At 38.7% G+C, this 26692-nt stretch overlaps 1 protein-coding gene across 5 annotated transcripts in view; it reads right to left on the bottom strand.

Moving 5' to 3' along the window:
- SH3D21 (SH3 domain containing 21) overlaps window positions 1–26692 on the bottom strand; it is a 122502-nt gene that overhangs the window by 25808 nt on the left and 70002 nt on the right. For all 5 annotated transcript variants that reach the window (XM_063454532.1, XM_063454542.1, XM_063454551.1 and 2 more), the window contains exons 4-9: window positions 24427–24539; window positions 21295–21385; window positions 19886–19968; window positions 13308–13347; window positions 4002–4126; window positions 1794–1892 (exon numbers count right to left, since the gene is read on the bottom strand). In XM_063454532.1, the coding sequence (XP_063310602.1) occupies window positions 1794–1892; window positions 4002–4126; window positions 13308–13347; window positions 19886–19968; window positions 21295–21385; window positions 24427–24539 (551 nt within the window). The remainder of the gene's footprint in view (window positions 1–1793; window positions 1893–4001; window positions 4127–13307; window positions 13348–19885; window positions 19969–21294; window positions 21386–24426; window positions 24540–26692) is intronic.

Here is a 26692-nt window from a genome sequence, read left to right as displayed (position 1 = left end):
TGGTCTCCAGTTTCTAAGTGGTTGTAGAATTGGGTAAAAATCTGGATATAATCTAAAAGAGAGAATTTGAGAGACAGACACAAAACAGTCTAATAAAGAAAAAAAAAGAAAAAAGAGTGTCGCTAGAATTCTGAAGGTGTTCTTCACAAAAATGTGAATTCAGATTTAATTCAAAATTATTTCAAAATTTTGGGCAAATAAACTGAATTGAAACAATCCTTCATATCAGTTATATTTTCAGTTCAGCTATTTTGGTAAATTTTGCAATGAACCCCAGCACTGTCAAGCCTATAACTGCCATCCACATTGATAGTGACAATAGGGAAGTGAAAATTCTGCTTTATCAATATGTCCAAGAAGAGGCAACCTCTGCATGCCAAAGTGAGCACTAATTTTTGTTAAACTGCTAACAAAGCATGGGACAGCACCCATAGACTTGTTTTACCATAACCACTACACTAGAACCATGAAAAAAAGGGGAGCACAGAAAATTAGAAGAGAAAGCATGATAAAAAGGAGCGCCATTAAAAGGACACTATAGTCACCAGAACAACTACAGCTTAATGTAGTTGTTCTGGTGTGTATAGTATGTCACTATAGGCTTTGTATGGATGCCTTTTCAGAGAAGATGCAGTGTTTACATTACTGCTTAGGAACACCTATAGTGGCAGTCACGCAGACGGCCACGAGAGGTGCATCCTAGGTCAGTGCTACACAATGTGCAGCAGTGATGTTCAGCGTCTCTACGCTCTGCATGCAGACACTGAACATTCCTCACAGAGATGCATTAATTCACTGCATCTATGAGGAGATGCTGATTGCCGCAGCTCTGCGATTTGTTCTTTAGCCTCCTAACGCTTTCCTACTGAAAAGCATTGGATTGGCTAAAATAATAAAATCTGATGATCTCAGCCAAGGAAACAAATCATGCGGGGCAGCCACGACGAGGCCGTTGTGGCGTAGGAAAAAGGTAAGTAAAATACCTTTTTCACAGGAGGAAGAGTGGCCTGACACCTTAACTCACACATTTTGTATTCTGACACTTTAGTTTTCCTTTAAACAGAAAAACACTGGAAAAAAGGTGATTGGCTTTGAAGAGAGATAATGAGAGCATTGGAAACAAGGGGAATTATTATTTATATAACATCAGTAAACATATGTATATTTATCATATACCCATGTATTATGAAAATGATGCTGTCACATAAATCCTGAATTAAAAAAAAAAAAAGAGAGAGAGAGAGTTTGTGTCTGGCTCATTTTTCACTGGCACGACAGCTGCTTAAAAGTAATTACTCTCCTTGGGATTGCATTGGTTTACAGCAGGAAAAAAGGAAGCCCCCAAAAACATACACTAACACAAGAAAATATATGCAGTGATGGGAGTAAAATGGAGGAGAAAATCTGACTACTTTGTCTCTGTATATTTTCCACGCCTGACACTTCTTGACATGAGGGATCTTCCATAGAACCCTGGAGCAGAAGAAGACCGGCACATAGAGTATGGCAATACCCATAAGGGACAGGTTCAGGTAATGGGAACACACCTTTTGCTGGCCCCCCTGGCCACTGGATCCCCCCCATTTGGGATGTTAGTGCAAGTAAAGCAAAGTCCCCAGAAAGCGACAGTGCTGCTTAAAAGGCAGATGTTGGATTTTGCTAACTTTTTAGCAACAGTTCAATGATAAAATCCATAAAATTCCGCAAGCATCCTAAACTTGCATATGGAACTTTGAAAAATAATTATTTTTCATGAAAAGTAAATAAGAATTAAGGCCTAATCAAATACTTACAATCTGGGAGGTTGGAGGCAGTAATATAACAAAATTATCAGGGAACAACCCTGTTTTTCCATTTAGTTCTCCTCGCCACCATCCTTCATCTTCTGATTCCTGTAGGTACAAATTTTAAGGACATATGTTTGCTATAATAGAAGGAAAACAGGTTCAAGTAACCTAATCAATTTAACGTCAATGTAAGTGTTCTTGCGTTAGCTTTCAAACTGCGATCATTAGATATTCATGGGATCACACTACTTAAAAGTATTACTCTCCTTGGGATTGCATTTGTTTACAGTGGAAAAAAAATTTACCCCCAAAATACATACAAGCATATATATATATATATATACAATGATGGGCAAAATGGGGGAGAAAATCTACCACTACATGAAAATCTGAAAAATCAAAACCTTTTTTTTCCCGTATCTGGTTGCAGTGTACATAGATCCAGCCAGGTGTTAGGTCTTTGACATTCTGCACTCTGATATTAGGGCCAATACTGTGCCAGATCCCTGTTTTGCTCTTTTTAATGACAAACTTGTGCAACATTGATATTGGAATATAGAATTTACACAGCTTCTTGACTGATTATTACAGCATTCTTTAAGGGACCTTCAATCAGACAATGTCTAAGATCTAAAAATCAAATATATCTGTAATATAAAAGAAAAACCCAATGATTCTTTACCATCACTTAGGAAGATATAGGAAGATATAGTGGACTAAGGCCTTGATTTAACATTGTAGGATGTTTTCCAAAGGAATTCATTTTTTTAAATTAACTTTTAAAATGATTTATTGTTGTGAAATATATTTAAATTTTTTTAATATTATTACATTTAAATGATATATTTTTATATATGATGTTTTATATAATTTAACATGTTGATAAAAAAAGAAAGATTTCCAAAGTTTATCCAAAAAACATTACCTAATTTGGAAAGCAACAATATTAAAAATCGAGGCCTAAGGCACCGACATAATATTTTTGAAAAAGATTTTCAAACACTTTCATATATTTGGATAAACTTTTAAAATTATTTAATATTCAAAAATATTTTAATTTTTTTTTTTTTTTTAAATACATTTCTAGATTTGAATTCTATGAGATATATTTTTGATATTTTAAAATTTTAAAAGAAATCATTTTAAAAGCTTAACCAAAAAAAATAAAACCGGGGCTGAAGTTTAAAGACTGGTAACCCCCTTTTTAGATGGCCTTTTCCATTTTGTTGTGTCCTTTTTCCTTGGATATATTCTTTTTTTTTTTTTTTCGTCCCATTTGGCTTTCCTAGACTTTGGAAGTGTGCTCCATTCAGTCTACCCATGTTAGGATTTCAGAAAATACTCTGAAATCATCTCATTTTCCTATTTGCAAATGTTCCTGGTTTTCCTATAATGCTTTCTGTCTCCTCTCATAATTTACCCACTTGGGATGTTGACAATCTTTATGGATGAGTGATGATTTTGCAATCCAATGTCAATAAAACAGAACACTCTCTCTTGTGGAAATAACAATAAGAACAAAATTAAACATTTCGTCCATTCCTAGTTATATGAATATAGTCTGGCTGAAATCCAATCCTCTGATGGTATTTGCATACAGACTATCATGAAAGAATGGTAGGAAATAGATTTATACCTTGTCTTCTGGCTCTTCACAGATATGCACAGTAATATACAATGACTGTATGGGGGATAATTCATTAAATCCAGGAGGGCACATATATAAGCCCATTGGTATGAATACATTGATAAATGAGAAATCTATGGATTGAGCCTGGTCTTGCCAGCAGGGCAATTATCGCATTCAGTAGTAGGCTGAGCCATTGTGATTTTGCCCCTTAGTCCTTCCATCTTTTAATTTTTCTAATTTACTTGCTAGACCTCACCCATTTTTCCCTTTCCCTGCCATTCACTTGCTTTTTTTAACCTGTTGAATACTATGCAGAGGGACTTTTATTACCTCTTGGCATAACTGCTTACTATCTACACAATTTTATCAGTTGGGACCTTTTGGATGTTTATCCATTCTGTCCTATTAAACCTCTCTCTTGTATTGTTTGTCAAAAACATTTTAAATAAAGAATGAAGGAAATATATATATGTACATATTTCTACAACAAAAAAAACATTTAATGTGAAATTTGTGTTTGGAAAAAAAAAAAGTGTTTTATGGGAGGTCGGTAAGAGAATAGATTATCCACACTCATTCCATACCTTGCTGATTATTGACACTACATCCCCTTTCTTTAGAGCCAGCTCATCTTGCAATGACGGGGTGTAGTCAAACATAACCCTGCAGAACTCTTGGACTGTTTGAAGTGAAGACACAGAATCCGCAGCTAGAATATAAGATTGAATACCACTTGGAGTTATACATCTATTTTGCACAAGATGAAATTCAAGGTTCTCTCTTTCACAAACTCCGTTTATCAAAATATGACACCCCCCACTCTCCCTTCTCCCTACAAAACCGGAATCAGTCCTCCTTCACATTTCCTCCTGAGGGCAACATGGATTTTCACTTAATGTTAGCCTCCAAACAGGCCACTGTCCTTTTGTGGTGGTTGCTGTTGTACGTAATAACAAGTTGTGGTAGTTATTGGGAGGGTAGGTTACACCCTGTGTCGCCTTACTTTGCATTCATGTGCTGGACAGCATTGCCATACACTATAAGTCTTCTGCTAGAAAATCCAAATCATGATCAGGGTTATGCAATATATATTTCCTCTGCCATAATTTATGTGAACGGATGTAGGAAAAAAGCGAGTTCTACTTACCTGAAAATATACAAAGACAAAATAATCTTTACATTTTTCAGTATATCTCTTGACTGGGTTGGAGACTTTATCTTAATGAAATACACATTTTTCAAGGGGGTGGACAGTGCTGCTTTAAGTGCATTTGATTTGGGTTTGGCCTTGTGATCAAGTTGTGTTGTGTGGTTTATTTTATTTTATTATTATACCAAGTTTAAGATAAATTTCATAGAAATGTATGATGTACAAATACAAACACAGGGAACAATGCCCAAGGAAAGCAGGAAGGCAATACACAAAAGAGAATGGTGAATGCGATATGGAACCACCTGCCATCTGTAAATCATGAAAAATAAAAGACGAGGAACCCAGAGTAGGAAATGCAGTGTGGAAAAAGAAGTAGGAAAGATATGGGAAAAGACAGGGAGGTTAAACTAGGAGGGAGCAACCCTTCTCGAGGGAGGTACACAGTGTAGTAGTCATACTCACAGACAATGCGATTGCCTTCTCCCTGGACAGCTATTTGTTGCACCTGACCCCCTATCACGACTGGCTACAAGAAATAGATAACTCCATATCTGATTCTAACGTAGCCTTATCTGATTTACTGGAAATTGACCTTAGCCTCTTCCACTGGGGACTGGATCAACAGAGCTGAAGACATCAGGAATGTAGAGCAGCTTATCCTGATGGTGGTTGGGAAGAACCAATTATACTTGACAATCTGGTTTCATTGACTACAATGGCAGACAACCAGGTGAACACACCCTGGGCTCAAACCTTTAATACCAGATTGAACAGATTTGACCGTATAGTCGAATCTAGAGTCACCTATGCCCACTGACCTGAAACTCGTACTTCCAATGTTTGTGACTCCTTCTTCCCCTGTTATTGTTTCTCCTTTCCCTCTTTTCCTCTTCCTCTCACCTTTCTTACCCTCACCAAACTGGACATACTGGTCATACTACACCTATTCATGGACACATTTTTATTGCCAATGCTTGTCTGCCTATGACTCGCTTAATGATTGAGTTGGTCTTCACCAACATCATTTGTATTAAACCACAAAATTGTACTCAAACATATGCCATAATGTTTGATTTATATTACAATTAATGTTCAATAACTATTCCATGTATAATGTATAAATCTTGCATTGACTCCTGTCACTGTTTTTCATATATTTGTACCAATAAACAGCACCCCTAAAATAAAAAAAAATAGGAGGGAGGAAGGAAAGTGGAAAAGAGAAAAAACAGACGTTAAATTGAAAGTGTGTAAAACAATAAAGAGAAGAAATTTGCTAATTTTACACAGGACTTGAACTCATCAGAGGCAGTTTATATTGTTCAATGAGTCCACGTGTTTTTGTGTAAAGACACACTTCTCTAATAGTATGCAGCAAGGTCCTTAAAAGATTGCAACAAATCCATTGGGAAGCCCATTCGTTAAAAGAAGGAACATAAGTAGATTTCCAGGTCATTGGGATGAAAGGACAACTGTCATCTCAAAACTATCGTTTAATATAGTAGTCCTTTGAAAGGTAATAGATTTTTTTTTTTAACTGAAGTATATGCAAAAATATTTGAGAAAAACTCTGTATATGACAGAAACATTCAACCATATAGATGCACCTTGTGTCAGACATTATTTGAAAACATCATATGACAGGTGATAGAGCTCCAAAAACCATTTACACAGGGGCTAGTCTAGGTCGAAAGTTCAAGCCATCTCCATATAACTAACATATTTGAATCCATATAGTTTTTACAAAACCATTCCCGACATTAGGGTGTGCTATGTTATCTGACAAATGGAGGGTTTTAACGCCATTACCATGCCTTAATAATCTGGCCCTCCATCCAGCAGGAATACTTACGCTCTGCACCAATTGTGATCATGGCACCTTCTGACAACCCAGGCAGCCCCCTGCTGCCAATCCAGATGATCCAAGTCATGTGATCACAACCATGATGGGCAGATTATATATATATATATACACACACACACACACACACACACATACATTCTGAAGTAAACCCTACTATTGCAGGCAAAAACAATGTGTCCCAAAGTTATATGGGTAAAAACTGCCATGGCAGTACTCCTAAATAATTTTGCTACATCACCCTTTACAGTCACAGCAAAACACGAGCTTTTGGCATCATAATAATGCTGTATTTATCTACACATTCAAATCTCAGTTTTGCTGGGAAAAAATAAATTGCATCTTTCTGCATTGTATATCTGCCTGAGTTGCCTTATTTTTTCACAAACAACTTTGTTACTAGACACAGGCCAGTCTGAGCTTATATAACTCAGCCCCATAACCAATTGCTGTCCTCTTACCATCTGTTTCCTTTCCCTTTGGTATGGCTTTATACTATGCAGATGAGAAGAGTGATTTTCATTTTTCTTTTTTACGAAAACTAAAGCCTAAAGCCACTAAAGCCATATGACTTAAACACTAAATGATTGACCCCACATGCAACAAGTAGTATGAGTATATTACTCCATATCTGGCGAAATTGCCCTTTAACCCCTTAAAGACTGTGTTTGAATAAGAGGTGGCCAAGCATGAAACACAAAAGCATTGCTTTAAAGCGGCACTGTCATGACCGAATCCTGTTTTTTGTTTTTTTAACCCCCCTCCCGACTCCACTACATCTAACCCTTAGTCATCCTCAAATGCCCCTAGTCTATATTCTGGGCGCCACCATCTTTGTGTGGGTAGAGGAAGTCCCTGTGGGACACGTCATCTGCCCACACTAGATAGCGCTGTGAGATTCCCGCACATGCCCAGTTAAACACTTGGGCATGCGAACAGGAATTATTTCATCCATTCATTCATCAGAAAGACGAATGAATGACTACAAATTTCAGACGAACAAACAAACACCGAATATCAGTGTTCGTTTGTTGTTCAGTTTTTTACAAGGATGGAGCTAACGTTGTGCAGCTCCCTCCTTGTAATCTGTAAAAATAGAAGCGTCAGGGAGCAGTGCTCCCAGTCCCTTCCTAAACCCCCAAGTCCCCCTTAATCTATGGGGGTCAATATGACCCCCATAATATCATAAGGGAGATTAAAATCTCCCGAATGCCCCTACTCGCCTGTGGTTGCTCACTGTAAAAAAAAAAAAAAAACCCTAGTAGCCCTAAATAACAATAAGGGGGGGACCTGCGCGGCCGGTGGGGGTCCTAAATGACAATACTGGGGGGGGGGGGGGGAGGGCACCTACCATTTGACGTCTTCTTTTTTCTAAAATCTTAATTTTTCAGCCCCAAAAAAGGCCAAATAAAAAAAAAAAACATCATACCCGTCAAACTTAAAATAAAAAACCTGATGCTAAAAAAATGAATCCATCTTCACCCGGCGAGGGCACGGCACAGACTGAGCTCCGCAGGGCGGGGAAAGGCTTATAAAGCCTTGCCCCGCAATTAGGCTTGGAACACTCTGATGCCAACTAATCAGAGTGTTCTGTGTCATTTTACACAGCGTGGGAAAATTCCAAAGAACTTTCCCATGCTGTGTAAAATGACACAGAGCCCTCTGATTGGTTAGATTCAAAGCCAACCAATCAGTGTTATGAGTCAAATTACACAACGTGGGAAAATTCCAAAGAACTTTCCCACGCTGTGTAAAACAACACAGAGCACTCTGATTGGATGGATTTCAAGCCATCCAATCAGAGTGTTATGAGTCCTTTTACAGTTCTTTTGAATTTTCCCACGCTGTGTAAAATGGCACAGAGCACCCTGATTGGCTTAAACCAACCAATCCGAGTTCTGAGCCTAATTGCAGGGTGGGGCAAGGCTTTATAAGCCTTTCCCCGCCCTGCGGAGCACAGTCTGTGCCGTGCCCTCGCCGGGTAAAGATGGATTAATTTTTTTTTTGCGCTCGGGTTTTTTATTTTATTTTAAGTTCGACGGGTATGATTTATTTATTTTTTTTGGCCTTTTTTGGGGCTGAAAAATGAAGATTTTAGAAAAAAGAAGACGTCAAATGGCAAGTTTTATTTTTCTTTACATGTTAGTTATTTTATTCCCCCCCTCACTATTTTTAGGTTGAGGGGGGTAGGTAGGGGATAACTTTTTTTTTGGGTGGGTGACCCATAGTCACCTTAAATGGGGGGGTTCATTTAGGTCCCCCAACCGCTGCGCATGTATGGGGGCTGGGGGGGGGGGGACAGTAGGTCCCGCCCCCCCACATTCTTGTTTAGGGCCACCACGCGCGGTGCAGGGGTGTGGGCAGGGAAGGATGACAGTAGGATCCCCCCCATATTCTTATTTAAGGCCCCCACCCACCGCGCAGGGGTGGGGGCCGGGGAGGGGCCAGTAGGTCCCTCACATTCTCATTTAGGGCCCCCACCCGCCGCTCAGGGGTCGGGGCTGGGGGGGAGGGAGGACAATAGTTGTTTTTCACATATGGTTTGTTAGACAATGGTGCTAATCAGTGGAGGGGGTGGGGGGTGAGGGTTAGGGTACAAGTAGGCAAAGAACCCTGCACAAATGAATCACAAAATAGTGTGTGTATATATCAACCAACATGTGGGTGGTAAATGGCAGGAAAGTGTATTTTACTTTTATCTTCTGGGTGGGGGAGGAAAGAATCAATTCTATCACAGAATGTGATGCATAATTAGTAAAAGTGTCACTTCATTCTACAGGAAGCAAAGCCAGGAAACCGATAGCAATCAGAAGGTTAATCTCGTTCCTTGTGCATTCTTCATGTTAACTGTCATGCAATGGAATACAAGATCTCTGATACGTATAGTACTTAAAGATAAAATTAGGTCATATTTTTTTCTGGTATTATAAACTGCGTACATGACAAACTAGAAGTTGAGTAAGCAGTAATGTAAAAAAGGCATGCTACCGTATTAACCTGTTCAGTGTACATTCGGTACCTGGAATTAAACAACAAGTTCCTTATCCAGCACTTTTTGTATTAGAGTAAGATTCTCGGAAGGATGCCAGTCTGTTAATGGCTGGTCTTTTATAATAAGCTGTTAGTGAATGTATCTGTTCGTCACTGAAAATCTGCACTTTGATTGGCTGCTTCATTCCAAGCCTATCACACAGCAGCAGGGAGAATGTTCCCTGCTACACATTTCTTTCTGAGCTTTTTTCAAAGCATTGCAAGTTATAAAACCACTAAGCGCAAAAAAAAGAAGTACCTAGAGTCTAACAGAGTTGTCCACTCAAACAATGTGTTTAAGCCCATCAAAGTAAGAAAAACCTACAGAAAAATTAAATGTGTGAAGAAACTGTCACTAAAAATAATTTTTATTATATTGTTTAAAAAAAATAGTCAAATAATAATTACTGATGTGTAGATAAAAGACAACTCCAATAAATAGAAGAAATACGGGATATACTGTATATCAGTATATAATACTTGAATATTGGAACTCCTGATGATCCTGACTTAGTGGGTGAAACACGGATCAAATGCGTTTTCCTTTGTATTACCTTTTCCCTTAGTTGTGTAACATACTTTTTATGTCCTAGAGGACAAGCAAATTAGTAGGCATATTATGCTGAACTCAGTCTGTTGGCCAGGGCTAGCTCAGGGAACAGTCTCCCTCAGACATTGTCTCCATACACCACTCTACAGGAGCCTCATTGGTGCAATATACCCCATATAGCTACCTATAGAATCTGGGCACTCTATCCCCCAAAGTTTACACTATATCTGGTATTGGTTATTAGGCAGTATTACACAGTTTGTCTGTAGGGGCTCTTTTATGACTATGTCCCCTAGTGATTAATAAGGGGTACTACATATAGGGATCAGTATTTGTATATCCAGTATTTCTTCTATACATTGAAGTTTTCTTTATGTACATATTCATAATTATTGTGTAAGACTTAAGTGGCAATTACATTTGTTTTTTTTTTAATTATTTAATAAAAGGTTTATATATTTACACTGTTTTCCACTTTTTTCTTTAGGTGTTGAGAATCGAATGTTATAGGATATATTATGTGATATATAATGCATATGGGTAGATACCAGCAGGGCCGTCTTTAATATTGATTGGACCCTGGGCAAGCATCTGCTTGGGCCCCCTGGGCATGCAATCACTCCCTCCACCCCAACCCAGAGGAGAAACTAATGTAGAGAGTGCCTTGGTGCAAAAAAAAATAAAATTTCAGGCCTGCCCTGTAGCACAAGATTAAAGAAAATATAGATCCCCATCTGTCATACTACAACTGCGATGCTATGCCAGCTGGGGATCTACCATCCTTGCAGGGTTGTATTTTTGAGCAGTGTTTGTGCAATTGAATGTCAGCATGTTATAGAGTGTATGTGTGCATGTAGGGGTGTATTTGAATGTACTGTTACCATTGGAATGCAGTGGTGTACTTGTGTGTAGTGTTTGCGTTTGAATGCAGGGATGTGTGATTGTCTGTAGTGTTGGCTTTTAAATGCAGGTGTACTTTTGTGTGTAGAGTTGGTGTTTGTATATAATTTTAGCGGTTTAATACAGGAATGTGTTTGTATGTAATGTTTGTATTTGCATGCAGGGGAGTGTTTGGATGTAGTGTTGTGTTTTAAATACATTTGTACATTTGTGTGTAGTATTGGTGTTTCAGCAAACTGGTGTGTTTGTATGCAATGTTTGTGTTTGCAGGGGTCTGTTTGCATGTTGTGTGATTTCTGTAACACATATACACATACACATTAATACGCAGATACACACATAAACACACTGACACATGCTCACACCTTGACACATACTGGCACATACACACACACACACACACACACTCGGATACACACCCTTTGACAAACAGATACAAGCACTTTGATACACACACACACTGGTACATCCACACACAGAGATACACACACATACATAAAGGTATAAATGCAGGGGTGTATATGTACAGTGCTAGAGATGGAATGTAGGAGTGTATTTGTGTTGGCATTAAAATGCTGGGATGTATACATTACCACACACTCAGATGCACACTTATACACGCTGACACATACACACACACACACACACAAACACACACACAAGTACACATACACACTGACACACAAGTACACATACACAGGTATACATACACACAGAAACACTGACACACAGACAAACACAGCCAGATACACACACTGACACAAACACAGCCAGACACATACAAGGACATAAACACAGCCAGATACACACACACACACACACACATATGTGTACATTTACATATTTTAATCTCTGCCTTCTAAAAGCTCTTGGACAGCAACTCCCAGCAACCTTGGCCAATATAATGTCTCAACTTACATACCCTGGTCCAGAATTTGGCAAAAGTGACATTTGGAAATGGTGTACAGCCTTTGATAACACTTGATGCAATAAAATGTTAAAATAAATACTTTTTAAATTTATATTTAATAGGGAACTGTGAGGTTCTTCTAAGATTTTTAACATGTACTTATTCCCTGTGTGTTACATTACAAACACCAACACTTGAATAAAAGTGATATCATAAATTAGCATAACAAAAAACAAAACATATTTAGCCACCCTCCTGTCTCCTTACCTTTTGGGTACAGAGGGGTGGCTTCCCTGGTGTCCAGTGAGAGCTTGCTGGCCCAGGCTGATGGGAGTCTGCCATCAGCTTTCTCAGTCCCTCTCCCCCACAATGCCTCCATGTGGTGTGTGCCTACTCCCCAGCGGCACTGAGGAGGAAGTGATCTGACCTTCCTCCCAGCATGCCACGGAGAAGAAAAGGGATCACAGGGCAGTGTGTGCGGGGACTAGCTGTGAGCATACACATAGAATGTCTATGGCTGTGAGTATGTATTCAGCCAACCCACATATTACTGGGACCCGGTCCATAGCAGTATTAAAGGGCTGTGGCCCCTGATTCTCAGGTGCTGCAGGGGGCCCATGGGGCAGCTGCCTTAGGGCCCCTATGAGTAACTGGGCCCGGGGCAGCTGCCCCTTTTGCCCCTCCTTAAAGACGGCCCTGGATACCAGCTGTACACTCTGACAATCTAGCTTTTCTTCTGTAACCTGTTTGAGGAAGGCCCTGCTTACTTTATGTGTATATTATATTTGTCATTTTAAGTTATTTTTTAAATATTTTTGTGCATTTTGTGTTTCCTGTTGAATGGCAATGACCATATTTTGGCACTTTAAAAAAAAAAAAAAATTAAATAACAGATGGTTAAAGTGTTACCTGTGCTTTCACACTACGCAGCTAGGAGAAAATAGGGTTCAATGTGAGATTTTGGCTTACAACAAAGATTCTTGGGAGATAAATACTTTAACAACTGTTGGAAAGAGCCCAGAAGGAGCACAAATTGCTAAATTTAGGCAAAATATCTTATTCGAAAAAAAATCTTCAATTCAGCTATAGTCAATTTCTTCACTAAAATAATCTTTTACAAAACAAAATATTCTTAGATGAACTAATAATTGCACACTTTTATTTCTCACTTGCCTTTTGTCGAATACACCCATTTTCCTATGTGCTTTGTCTTTTTTTTTTTTTTTTTTACTGAATTGAGTGGCTACACAAGGACTTGCAAGTTGCTTTTAATATAACTCAATCTACAAAGGAATGTGAGTCCCATAAACAGGACTGTCTGGCTTCCTGTCTGCTTATATATGCAGGGCTTCTGATAACATCAGGGTTGGGCATGGTCTAATGGCAAGCATTGTTCTAATGGTAAGCAAGATCTAAGTCAAACTATTTATAGATAGTGCTAATTTTATTTTGTGGAATTCACACATATCACACCTCATCGCTTTACCTTTTTGGTTCTTCATTGCAGACTTATCTTCTTGTTTACCCTATAGAGAAACAAGAGGGGGGGGGGGAGGAAGAGAGAAGAATTACATATATTTGTTAAGTCAATGTAAGCTCAATTAGTTCACTTTGTAAAACAAGCATTCTTTACATTGTATACATTCTGATGGGTTTGTAAATGTTTAATACCATTACATACACTCTCATAATTGGTAAATACAGCACCAGTAAACCTTTACAAACAATATCACACTAGAACTGTTTCCAGTCATTATCTCCTCATTATCTCCTCTCACCTATACATGTGCCTGCACGCACATGAAAAAAAAAATGCCACCTATTTACTTTTATTTAATTTGTATTTCTTGTTTTTCTGCATCTTTTATCATTGATAGTACGAATTTAAGGGACACTATAGGCATTCAGACCACTTCAGCTCATTGAAGTGGTCTGGGTGCAATGTCCCAGGTTCCTTAGCCCTGCAGTAGTAATTATTGCAGTGTTTAATAAACTTTAATAATTAAACTGCAGAAAGATCCTCACGTTATTGGGTTAAAATCCAGTAACACGAGTATCAACTGGAAAAATGATACAGGAAGTAAATGATAAGGTAATTTAGGTAAAATAAGTGTCAAAATTAAATGGTCATGAAAGGATAAAGAATAAATCAAGCCAAAATTGGCGTTTTTTGCATTGTTCACACACAAACAAATACTAACGCTAACCTTGGCCAGTGTTTGTGACCAAATGGCTACTAAAAAAGACTGGACATACCCCATTTGCAATACCTTGGGTCGTCTACTATTTCAAATGGTATGCCATTATGGGTGTAAATTTATTTCCTGGGCTACTATACAGTCTCAAAGGCAACGTAACCAATCTGGCGAATTTCAATTTCAAATGTAACATGCTATATTTGTAACTTCCTGTAACTTCCCAAAACACCATAAAACCTGTACATAGGGGGTACTGTTTTACACGTGAGACTTTGCTGAATACAAATATGTGTATTTTATTGCAGTAAAAGCAAACAGTATTATGACATTGACAGTTAAAATGTCATGTAGAACTAAAAAAATAAAATTTCTCCCATTTTTTCCATATTAAATTATGTTTCATAGCTAAATATTTGATATTAAATGAAAGCCCTGTTTCCCCTGAATAAAATGATATATAATAAGTGTGGGTGCATTTAATATGAAAGAGGTGAATTACGGTTGGACAGACATATAGCGCAAATGCCAGGTTTTGTTTACGTTTTGTTCTGTTCACAACGTGTACATTTGGCACAGTCCTTAAGGGGTTAATATCCTTAACCCATATTTTCGTGCATGCCGATCATGACTTTTCTGCCAATTTTTTTTCATGTGTTCATTTGGCATGTTTTGATTTTCTCTACCCTACACCTTCCCTAAGTCCAGTTTTTCCATGGCAAACAATCTCATGCCTCACGCTTTATGTGTAAAACATTGATGTACCTGCCACTCAAAAAGTAATCTAATTAATTAACAACTAGGCGAGAAATGCCAACATCAATAGTTACAATACTTCCCTATATTAGTCATACATTAAAATGTTAAACAAGAGCTCTAGTATATTGTAACAGAACCTTACCGTTGCCTGGGAACCTCTACCTTTTGTTTGCTTTTACCATTATCCACATTGCCTAAAGAAAGACTGTCTGGCCCTTTAACTATTTTTGGACAAAGGATTGGTACATTTGATATGGCACTTCGGATACAGCCGAAGTGCCGAAGTGGCCGCCATTAAACAGTCGAACACGTGGCAACGGCCATTTATACAGCCGAAGTGCCGAAGTAGTCGAAGTGGCCGCCATTAAACTGTCGAACACGTGGCAACGGCCATTTTAATCCAGTCGAACGCGGTCAGCGGTGTTTGCCGTCAAATCCATGGAACGGAAATCAACCACACAATTGCACGAACACCGCTGACCTGTACTTTCCCCTACCCTTCGACACTGCGGCTGGAGACCAAGTCCCGTTGGAAGATTCGAACACCCGTTCAAACGGGACTTTGTCATTTTGGCGTAAAATAGACCTACATTAGACTATTGAACACTGCTAGAACGCGCCCCGGTTCCACTTCGACAAAAGTCGAAGTGAGTTCGACGATTCGAACGCCGCCTTCGGATGGGACTTTGTTATTTTCAAGGCAGAAATAGACCGACCGCACAGCATGAATCTGTGGAACTGTTTTTGGGCATGCAAACAGGCGTGCGGTCGGTCCAAAGAGACTTTTTAATATTCTGGACGGATTCTCACGAATTTTGAATATGTTGTTCCACAATTTATGTTGTTCATAAAAATAAGTACGTTTTATTCATGTACTATGTAAAATGGGAAAGTTATAAAAATGCATAAAAAAAATATAAGTTTTAGCCTGGAGATAATTGAGTAGATACAGTAAGAAACTCAATTATCTCCCAAGCAGAGGGGAGGGAATCTGTGGGTTGTAACCATTGTTTGATTGGTTAACGTCTAATTGGTTGTGGGCGTCTCCCTTGCATGGGAGCACTGCATAAAAGGAGAATCCCTGTCATTAAACCTCAGTTCTTCTTGACCCTTCAAAAACGTAGCCTCGTCTCGTTCTTGGAAGGGGATTTTTACTGCATTATTACTTTACTTTTTAACAGCTGAACCTGACTCTCCTCTTGGATCTTGTGGATGGGAATAACCAACTTCATTACTATACAGCAACTTGCCGGGAAAAAGGACGTCTCCAACGGCTGATACCCTCTCACAACCTGGGTAGCCGTTACATATATGACATTCTGTTCATCCTTTCAGTAGTTGGCATACTACTTACTACACTGGCATATTCACCATAATGCCAATTTTATATTAATTTGTTGGAATATGGCATTATAGATATATTCTATTTGCTCTTGATGTTCCAAATCAGGCATAGGTAACCTTTGGCATTCCAGATGCGTTAGAGAAGGGTATGTTTATCCATTCCCCAAAAATGTTGTAGTTCTGGCCAGAATGTCAGCTCTCTCACTGTTACATGATTGATAAAAATCATCCTGGAATTAAAAATTACAACCAAACGGTTTGCCTAAAGAAAGCATGGCCTGTTTAATTTTTAATAATAGCTTCTCTTTAATCCCAATGATGGAGGCATATTTAAGTCTGACAGCTGCAAGCAGTTCTATATATATAAATATGTTATGAATGTCTATGGAGCAGAAATATAAAAGCATTAACATCATCTTGATTACATGTCTACATAGCACTTGTCCCAGGGAGGGTGCATTTTCAAAGTTATAAAACTTGATATTCAGTTGGTACTCATTCACATGTTTATATTATTTTTACAATCTTTATTTATAATGTGAGTAACTGGATTGCAATAGTTATATCCAGACTGCTATAAATACCACTTTTTTTTTTTCTTTTTATTATAAGCATTTTTACTCTTGCAATTCTAGATAAAGATCGGTTGTGTTTTTAGAAATATGGTACCCATAACCAAACTAAAAGAAAGAGTTTAAAACATAGAATGAAAGTAGATTAATGGACCCCTAATTGATACTATTACTTGTTATACAAAGACCAGTTACATCCTGCCAGAAAAGTAAATGAGAACGTAACTACGTCCACCTAGCCCCTAAAAACAGCTTTTTCATCTTGCACAACCAATGGACCACTGCAGAAAGTCGAGTGTACCAACTAGCAACCCAGAGCACATGGGCCCTGTGCACGAATACTTGAGCACCCTGACTTGGAAGGCAGGCGTGAGGAACCCAATATAGCTCAGATATTCCTCAGAATCCATACCTAGCTAGCACCTGCTTCGTACAATCCAGATGGAGCTACTGCACATCTCTAGGGCAATGCCCACTCAAGATGACTGACTGCACTGATGTCAACACTATAGGTTACAATCCGAACACGGATTGCCAAATTACGCAGTCCCAGCACTTGCAATACCAACAGTGTACTATGGACACAGCGATTCACCAGCAGGGCACCCTGCTGGGCATGAGGAGGTGCCTGGAGGACCTCGATAATAGAGAGTTCATGTGTGAGTGGGAGTTGGGGGTTTCCCTGATAGAGAGAAAACTTTGATTTTGGCACACGAGCACCATCTGCTCCCGCTTGCAAGAAATAAATCTCTAAATCCTAAGCCAATCATGATGCAAAAAAGTTTCCTAGGCCAGCCCGCTTTTGCTGTAGATGTCTGGCAGAACCTAGCACTATGCTTCACCTGCTCTAGTCATGCCCGATCATCTCCGCTTATTGGCAGATGATTTGTAGACATATTAAAGGATATCACTTGGGAGGATATCCCCTTCACACCAGACAAGTTTTGCTACGAAACAACTCTCTCTCCTTACGCACTTATAAGAAGTCCATCATTAAACATCTGTGAAGAGTCTGATCCCACTCCTCTGGTATCAAAGCATCATCATTTTCATCCAACAGAGAGTAGAGGAGATGAAATACACACAAATTAAGCTATGTTAGTTGCAGCCTCCATCACCATAGACTAATATATGGTCACTTGGCCCCCTGGATTCAATACATTTGCATTGATGGAATAAGACCGAGCCCATAAACTACAAGAGTCCAATATGACGAAAACCTTCAACCTTTTTTTTTTCTCTCTCTCTCTCTCTCTCTTTCTTTGTCTTTCCTCCCTTCTCCCCAACCCGGACCTCCTCTCACTGTTCTAGTTTTTTTCTTTGAGGTACATGGCTGGTGACCTGGTATATTGAACATCTGAGATGCCATGTTCTTTTGAGTATGATAGTAAAGCATGCTTTCCACTGCAACACCCTCAATAAGCATACTGTCCCACCAACCAAATGCCTATTTCACACTTTTAATGCTCTCCTTCATCCTGTTGCTACCCATCCCCCTACCACCCTATCCACCTCAAACTTTGCAACTCGCTTCACTGAGAAGATTTCTACAATCAGGGAAGAGATCTCGATCGCCAAATCCTGCTGCTTCCATTTCAAAAACATAGTTCGCATCCGCCCCTACACCAGATGCAGCTAAAGTGCTGGCCCATGCAGTTGGTCTTTCTCGCCTTGACTACTACAATCTCCTTCTCAGTGGTCTTACGTGTTCCCAGATTGCACTGCTGCAATCTATAATGAATAGGCTCATTGTTTTACCCTGTTTAAAAGATATCTTGGCTGTTCTATAACAATACTGGCAAACTATGATCTACTCGTTAGATGTTCAAATATGGCTTGGGAAATGCAGAAGTGAACTTCCACATCAGTCATCCAACTTTGGAAAGCAATGATCAGCTAACCCAGCCCCCAGGACTTTCAGCCCATGTCAGATTACATCCTACTTACACTTATATTTATCACCCAACATAATGCCTCACTGACATTACCATTTTGGTTTAAGAGATAGAGACCAGATCTGAATTTATAGGTAAAATAGTTTACTTGGTTGACGTATTTTGAGACCTGTGTGGGGATTTTCCAAAGGGCAAGCTATTGTGTTTCGTTAAGCTTTTGCCCATTCTTAGTTCTCATATTCTCTGTTTGTGCTCCTTAGTTGGTTAAACTACCAGATTTTTTTACCTGTTCAAATTCAAAGAAGAATGTTCTGCTCCTAACAGGGCCAACTCCTTCATTCTACCCTCATAAATACCAAGAATAAGCACCACTGAGTTGGATAATAAGAACGTCTACTGATATTTCTAAATTATGAGTTCATATAGGCAGGGCCCTCTTCACGTACTGTTTTGGTATGACAACCATGTTTCGTTAGAATTTAATCTCTGGGGGTTTTTTTTTACCTATTGCACAGCGAATATTTTGGCGCTATATAAATAATTTGTAATTCGTATTTTGCTTTCTATGTGGTATTTGCTACATGAATGAGCAAAAAAGCACATGTTGCATAATTACATTAATTGATAACTTCCATCAATCATTTTTCAATGTAGGGTAATAGCTTCGTGATCCAAGGATTAATCTGACTGCCATTCTGGGGTCAAAAAGAAAAAAAATTCCCAGTCTGTTGCAAAATTGGAAGTGCTTCAAACTGTTTTTTTTTTTTTTTTCCTTCTTTTGGATCAACAGCAAAAAAAATATGTGAAGAAGGCTGAACTTGATGGACGCAAGTCTCTTTTCAGCTATGTAATGGTAGCCTTATTAAATCTGTAGTTTCAGGTTCTCTTCTGAACTTAAGTCGTGTTTGTAACTCACCACCTTGGAAAGTTGCATGTACTTGTCAGATATATATGCCTGCCTTGGATGCTCTGGTAGGAGACCCTAAGAAGAGCTTTCTACCTTCTCTTCATTAGATGGCTTCTGAAAAAAAACAGTAATTCTTGCAACTACATGGTTTACATCTCTTAAAGAGGATTATGGAAAATATTCTTCTACCCACATTAAGGTGGACATCATATATTACCTTCCCTGTGTGTGGTCATTTAATTGTGATATTTGCAATATTACAATTTGATTAATTGGAGGAGTCATACAAGATCTTCAGGTAGGTAAATACTTTAATCTATCCATTTGCATTTCAAATAAAAGCTTACATACATTTTCTTGCTCAAACACTTATGAAGATGTCAAAATCTCACCTTCTCTTCATCATTTGGTATAAATGTGGATTCCATCATTTTTGGTCTCTGTTTATTATTTTTCTTCAGCTCTAGTAACTTTTCTACACAGGTAAAAATAATTTTTGATTAAACAGTTCATAAAATGTCCAACTTTGTGTACATTAATTCTAGAACATAATCTTGTAGCACACATCACTACATTCTGTAAAGCATTTACTCAACATGAATTAATGAATTTGAGTGAGGACTATGGAAATCACGACTTGATCTTGACACAAGACTTGATCTACAGAGGATATGTATGATCCTTCGCAGACACCGGTATGTTACTGTCGTGCTTGTGGGCTCCTGGTGGATGAAGCTCCAGGAGCTGAAGAACAAATACAGTATTGCCTAAAGGGGACAGCTTCAGAGAAGTAAACTTACCTCTCCTGCATCCCTTTGCCACTACAGCCAAAGCAAAGAAATCAGCAGAGAGGGTCTTCGCAAATATGCAAAGATGCACAAAAGTGGCAGAGTTGCTTCATTTTGTTACAAAAGTGGATTCTATTTAGAAAGCCGGATTATAAATGATCACTATGTGAGAATCTGGTGGATGTGCATCATGTTCCAAATGATATACATTTAGTACTGTACTCCAGTCTGTTACACATTTTGAAAACTCTCAAACTTATTTTTGTTATGGAGCAAGAAACATGTTTGGTATTGCAAAAAACTACAAAAAAGTACTACAAAACTACAACAACTACTTATTGCATAACTGCTAGGGATGTGCATGGACAAAAAAAATTAGAGACTTCAGCAATTCGGTTCAGACTTCCGAAATTCGGGACTTCGGCAAATCGGTTCGGTAATTCGGAAATTTGGCACTTCTGGAATTCGAGACTTCGGCAATTCCCTAACCTTAACCCTAACCCTTACCCAAATCCTACCTCAGCCTCTAACCCTACTCCTAACCCTGCAAGGGTTAGGGTTAGAGGAAGGTTGGGGTAAGCGTTAGGAGTAGGGTTAGGATTAGATTCCTGTCATCGTTCCCTTAATTTTCCCTTCCTTTCCTGTTTTGCCACTTTTTAGAAATCCAAAGCACTTCAGCATTGCCGAATTTTGGCAATTCGGTTTTATTCGGCACTTTCAAAATTCGGAAATTCGGCAACACATAAATGTCCGAATTGCCAAAATTTGTCCGAATTTAAAATTCGGACCGAAACAAATTGCACATGTCTAAACCTGCAAGCTGTCACAGCAGTATTTTCTGCTGTGACAGCTTGCAGTTATGCAATATGCAGTGTAAGATCACAGCTGAAACATGCTTGCACTCTAAAAATAGAAATGCAAATTTGGAATAAGAGCAGAAAAACAATACAGTATATTCAGTCTCAATATGGAATTGTTTATTAGATTGTATTCCTGACCTACCTCTGTCTTACCTGAAGGAGGCGCTGCAATTTCTTGTACATAGTTGGATGGAAAAGCTCCAATAATATTTCCCTTCTTGCCCAGCCACCAGCCATCTTCAATCTACAAATTGAAGTAGGAAAAGATACAATCTAGGAAGGCCATCATATAAGGCATAGGTTTGCCTAAGTCACAATTAACATTAAAAATGACCAAAGATCTGTTACAACTAGAATGTTTAATAATGTTCCACCTTTGCAGTTGATGTCAGCCCATAACGCTTTTAATCTTTTTTGATTTATTAATATATCTATGCTATTATAGGTCACGCATGAACCCCTTTCTCAGCTCATTATTCACTCAAAAAGTGAGCAAAATGAGTTCCTAGCCATTAGTTTATAATTTGAATGAATAAAAACATAAATATAAATAATTTAGGATAATAAATAATCATTAATACTTAGTAATTGGCTGTATGCTGTATATTAATTGGCTCTTACCTGATGATGTCTAAATAAATCACTATCTTTACTTCAAACAACATCCTGTATTCCCGACCTTGGAGCCTGCTTTATAGTTTGCTTAAAGAGGCTGTGTCAGGCAAGGTAAATGTCTGGGTAAAACGACTCAGAACTCTTTGTTACGTATAGCAACTTATTTAAATAAGCTTTGAGAGGGAATTTGTGGGGAGGAAGAGGGGGATGAATAATAATAAATAAATAAGCTGAATGCCTAACTGCATCTATAAAATGATTTTCTTGTTTAGAATTTTTTTTACATTGTGCAAAGCTATTAGAAGTCATCTCAAACTGGTTGATTCTTGATACTTATTTTTATACCACATTTTACAACTAATGATTTCATAAGAAACCTCAGGTAGGTATTTCTAGTCGATAATGATCTCAGGCCTTCTTGATTTACAAACGGCGTGGGAAGGGAGTTAGATTCCTGCTCTCAATGTTAATTATATTGTCAGGGCTCCGCGGGCGGCTGTGAGGGGAGGCTGCAATCTTCTCGCAGTACTCACCCTCGGTCCGTCTCCACCCGCGGTCCCCTCTCCCCTTACCTGTCAGCGAGCGGCGTCCTCTCTTCTTGACACGCCGAAAGAAAAGTCCTGCGCTCAACTCCCATCACTACTGGGCGGCTGCAATGACTACAGTACACATCAGCCCCAATACATAGTAAAAACCAAAGAAAAACATTTGTTTTAAAAATACATAGGGATAAAGGAGAGAGCGCAAGTAACATGTTTTTCTTTGGTTTTTACTATGTATTGGGGCTGATGTGTACTGTAGTCATTGCAGCCGCCCAGTAGTGATGGGAGTTGAGCGCAGGACTTTTCTTTCTGCATTTGTATCCAATTTTTGTATTACTCAGCCTTGTTACAATGCAGCCGCCCATCCCATGTGTTCCCTATTAAGGGTTAATAATGTATAGGGGTGTATATAAAAAATACCCCTTTCTGTCTCATTAGAGATTTTTGCCAGAGGCTCAAGGAAGCAAGGTGAATGGTTAGAGTTAGGACCCACCTAGGGGGGTCTGCCTTGATGTGGCAGGTGGGCTCAACCTCTGATGGCCATTGGTGGTAACTAAAAGACCTCCACTTGTTTTAAAAATACATAGGGATAAAGGAGAGAGCGCAAGTAACATGTTTTTCTTTGGTTCTTCTTGACACGCCACTCGCGTCCTCCTCCCCTCCTCCCAGCGGCAGCATGTATAACGCTGCACACTGGGAGCCGGCACAAATATCTGAACGCCGGGGTCACTCACGTGGCCCGGCGTTAAAGCTACAGCACAATAATCACAGTGGGAGGTATAGATATCCCCCACGTGTGATTGTTAATTCTGATTGGAAGTTATCCAATCAGAATTAAGCACAGGATTTAAATACTTACCTTTCCTGTCTCTCAGTGCCCTGTTGTGGTCTTTGATACCTGTATTGCTTTTTGCTCGTGTGTCTCTCTGGTTACCGTATATTTGGCTTGTTATTCCGATTCTCCTGCTTTCTCCATTCCTTTGACCTTGGCTGGTTTCTCATTCTCCTGTTTTCTGGCTCCCTTTACTTGGCTTGTCTCCTGACTATTCTTAGTGTGCTTAACCCGGCCATTCTAAGGACCGGTACTGCACCCTTTACTATCTGTGACCTGTTAGCGTATTAGGTTCCTGAATCGTGACATATATTCCACCAAAACATGAAAAGATCAGTTTATCTTATGTATCACCAATATTTAAGCTAAACTATATATAAACATCATAATCTGTTTGTTTTTTTCAGACTAATTTGTAAATTGCATTGTAAGTGTTTATTTTGCTTATATAGCACTAACAAGTGGTTACAAGACTTGTGCACAAATGAGTTTCTGCTGATACTAATTAATAAAATGCCTTTAGATATGCACCCGAACAAATCGATCCATCCGGAATTTAAGTATGTAGTCTTTGATTAAAAGGCAAATCGATTCGTATGAAGGAGCTGAACCTCATTTGTGCACAAGTATACTGGTTACATTATAGTAGAAAAGTGATTCAGTTAGCACTTGTGCCATAAAGACATTAAAAGAGGTATATACGGTAATACACACATATTACAATAGGTGGTCCAAACAGAGCCCATAAGCTTACAATCTGTGTGGGATCGAGAATCATACAACTAGGAGGAGTATGTGCAATTTCAGAGATTTATGATTCATTTAGCATCATCTACTTTATTGGCTTAAAAAAAAATTATAGATTTTCTATCAGGGTAATAATGTAAAGTGCAAGAGGCTGACATTTCAATACACAAAGGCTAAAACACACCCAGGCACAAAACAAACCCATTAAGGTTAGTATTAGGAATATAATATCGGCTTACTTTTTGGGGTGACATTTAAAGAGACATGACAAGAGAGCTCACTAGTGGTTATGTTGAGTAGAATGTCTGGGTGCCATCTCTCAATCGAATTAAACCAATTATTAATGCTCATAAGTGTTTAGATACAGTTAAAATAGCAAATAGATGTCTGTTTTGTAAAGGGCTTTGCAGATATATGCTGGTCTAAAGTAAAATATAGGATGATAGTTGAAAAGCTTTGAAATTAAGAAAGAACAGTTTGCCATAACAGTGATTTTAGTAAGAATACACAGAATTCTAGAGCAATTAAGAGCATTATGTGTCATCTCACCTCTTCTAGAACTTCGAACACCTCTCCGGCACAGAGTTCTAATTCATCTGGTTTCCCAGGAGTATAGTCATATTCTGCCCTACACAGTCGCTGCTTTGTCTTCTGAATACAAGCTGGAAATAAATGGAAAGTCAACTATTAAAATGGTTCAGCAAGCTGAAAAATAATCCACAGAAAGAAGCCGCGTTAACCCCTAAAGGTCCCTTGTGCCAATTCTCTGGCATAATCTTAACTATTGCAACTTCATTATCAAGGACTATTGAAGTGTGTTTGATGCTTACTCAGTTGTTTTCAAACAAAAATGTAGGCTCACGTGGAACGGCACGTCACTGGTGACGCGGGATCTTCCCGGTACGTCATCATGACGATAGGGGAATCCTGCATCTGATTGGCTAAGAAGTATTTAAAAGTCCCGGCTTTTTCGATGGCAATTGTTAGCCCCTGACGAAGGTGTCATTGTACACTGAAACGCGCGTCGGGCTTCACCTCGCTCGCTCTTCACTCTTTATTTCACTATGGGTATTTAGACCCATTTTAAGTTTCACACTGTGTGCTCTTTCCTAGATAGCACGGCAATGGGGGTTTAGGCAGTCGAATAACCGCACTAGTTAGGCTTAGCACAGAACACCCTCGAAGGTGTTACAGGAGAACCAGGGATTAGCTTAGAGGATTTATTTCCAAGAACTCTTTCTCTGTCCCGTTTTCTTTACGCTATTTTAGCTCACCTCTCCTGGATAGAAGCCAATAATCAAGGGTAGATGCTGATTTATGTGAAACATATGCCTATATCATTATACAAGATACCTAAGGGTTGATGCTGACTTATGTGCAACACATCTCTATATCTATATATTAGATTCTACTATAGCATTACTCTATCCAGCGCAGTTTCTTGCCTAAACCCATAGATTTAAAGGGATGCTCCCTGCTAATGGCTCCAATATATAATAGGTGAAGTATCACCATTTTTTCATATCAGTAGCCATAATTGGGGGTGATTCAATATAGTGTTCCTTTGTCTACTTTATTTTAAAAGGACCCAATAAAGAGATATTTTTTATTTTATATTTTTTTCACAAAGGACGCTAATAAGAAGCCTATACTCCTGCTTCTTATTATTTTCTCCCTCCTCTATATTTGCCACACTTCCTAGGACTGGTGGGTAGCTTTTTATACAAGTTGTTCAATTCTTGAATTTGCCAGCAGTAGATCTCCCCTAGGGGAGATTTCTCCTGTTTTCTCAGGAAAATACTCGACAGGTTATATACCCTTTTATGTCAATTTAAAAGATACTGGTATAACAAACTATCTACTATAAAGCACAGTTTATATGGATTACAAAAACAGCAATTGTTTAAACTGTAAACCTCATTTGAACAGCACCCTCTTCATTGATTGTTCCTGAATTCCTAATGTTGTCACAGTTCCTTGTATGTTTTGTACTTTGATGCACACTATTCTGGTAGACCTAAATGTGCATACATGCAGTCTAAACACAAAGAAAAAAAATTAGGTTGGTTCTAAAAAAAATAAAAAAATAAACATGCTGCAGTCTGTAAGATAAGAAGGCGTTGGACCTGACTTTGTTACGTTTACCCACTCTTAGGACCACGTGAGTGCATCTATGTCATATACAATCTCATGAGTGTTGTTTAATATTGCACTATGTGGATCTCTTTATCTACACAGCTGTCTCTCATTCAAAGAAGGAGAGGTCCTACTGCACCATACACCAGAGCCAGATGTTTTCATTGGCTCCAGGCTAGTGTGCTGTGTATATAAGACTATTACAGATTTATTTAAGAGACGTTATTGCACTATTATTTTTCCTATTTATTGTTCCCCTAGATTTGTACCAAAAGTGAACCTTCAGTGCTCTACCAATTGTATGTAAGTATCAAAATATGCTCCTCTCGTCTGTAGCATAAATGCTGTGGTATTTTAGTCCTAAGCACATAATCATAGACAGACAATCACTTCACTCTCGAACATAAATAATGAAATAAATGTAGGGAGGGAAGTCAAGACAAGAGTTCCCCATCAGTTTCTCCCCTGTGCGCTATTGGATGGCTATTACATCAATGGGCCAGCTCGGTTTATCAACTACAGTCTTACATACATCTGTGCTACTGCTGTTGAGTCTAAAGTAAGTGAAAAAACAGTTTGAAGTAGTTTCCAATGTTTCTACAAATTAGGGAAAATTCGTCTGTCTCCAAAATGGCAGCAAGATTTCTCCTCTATTATCCCACATAGTATACCCTTGAAT

Source organism: Pelobates fuscus, chromosome 1, assembly GCF_036172605.1.
Source record: "Pelobates fuscus isolate aPelFus1 chromosome 1, aPelFus1.pri, whole genome shotgun sequence".
Classification (NCBI taxonomy): domain Eukaryota; kingdom Metazoa; phylum Chordata; class Amphibia; order Anura; family Pelobatidae; genus Pelobates; species Pelobates fuscus.
Note: the sequence above shows the minus strand (reverse complement) of the source record. Positions and strands in the feature narration are given on the sequence as shown.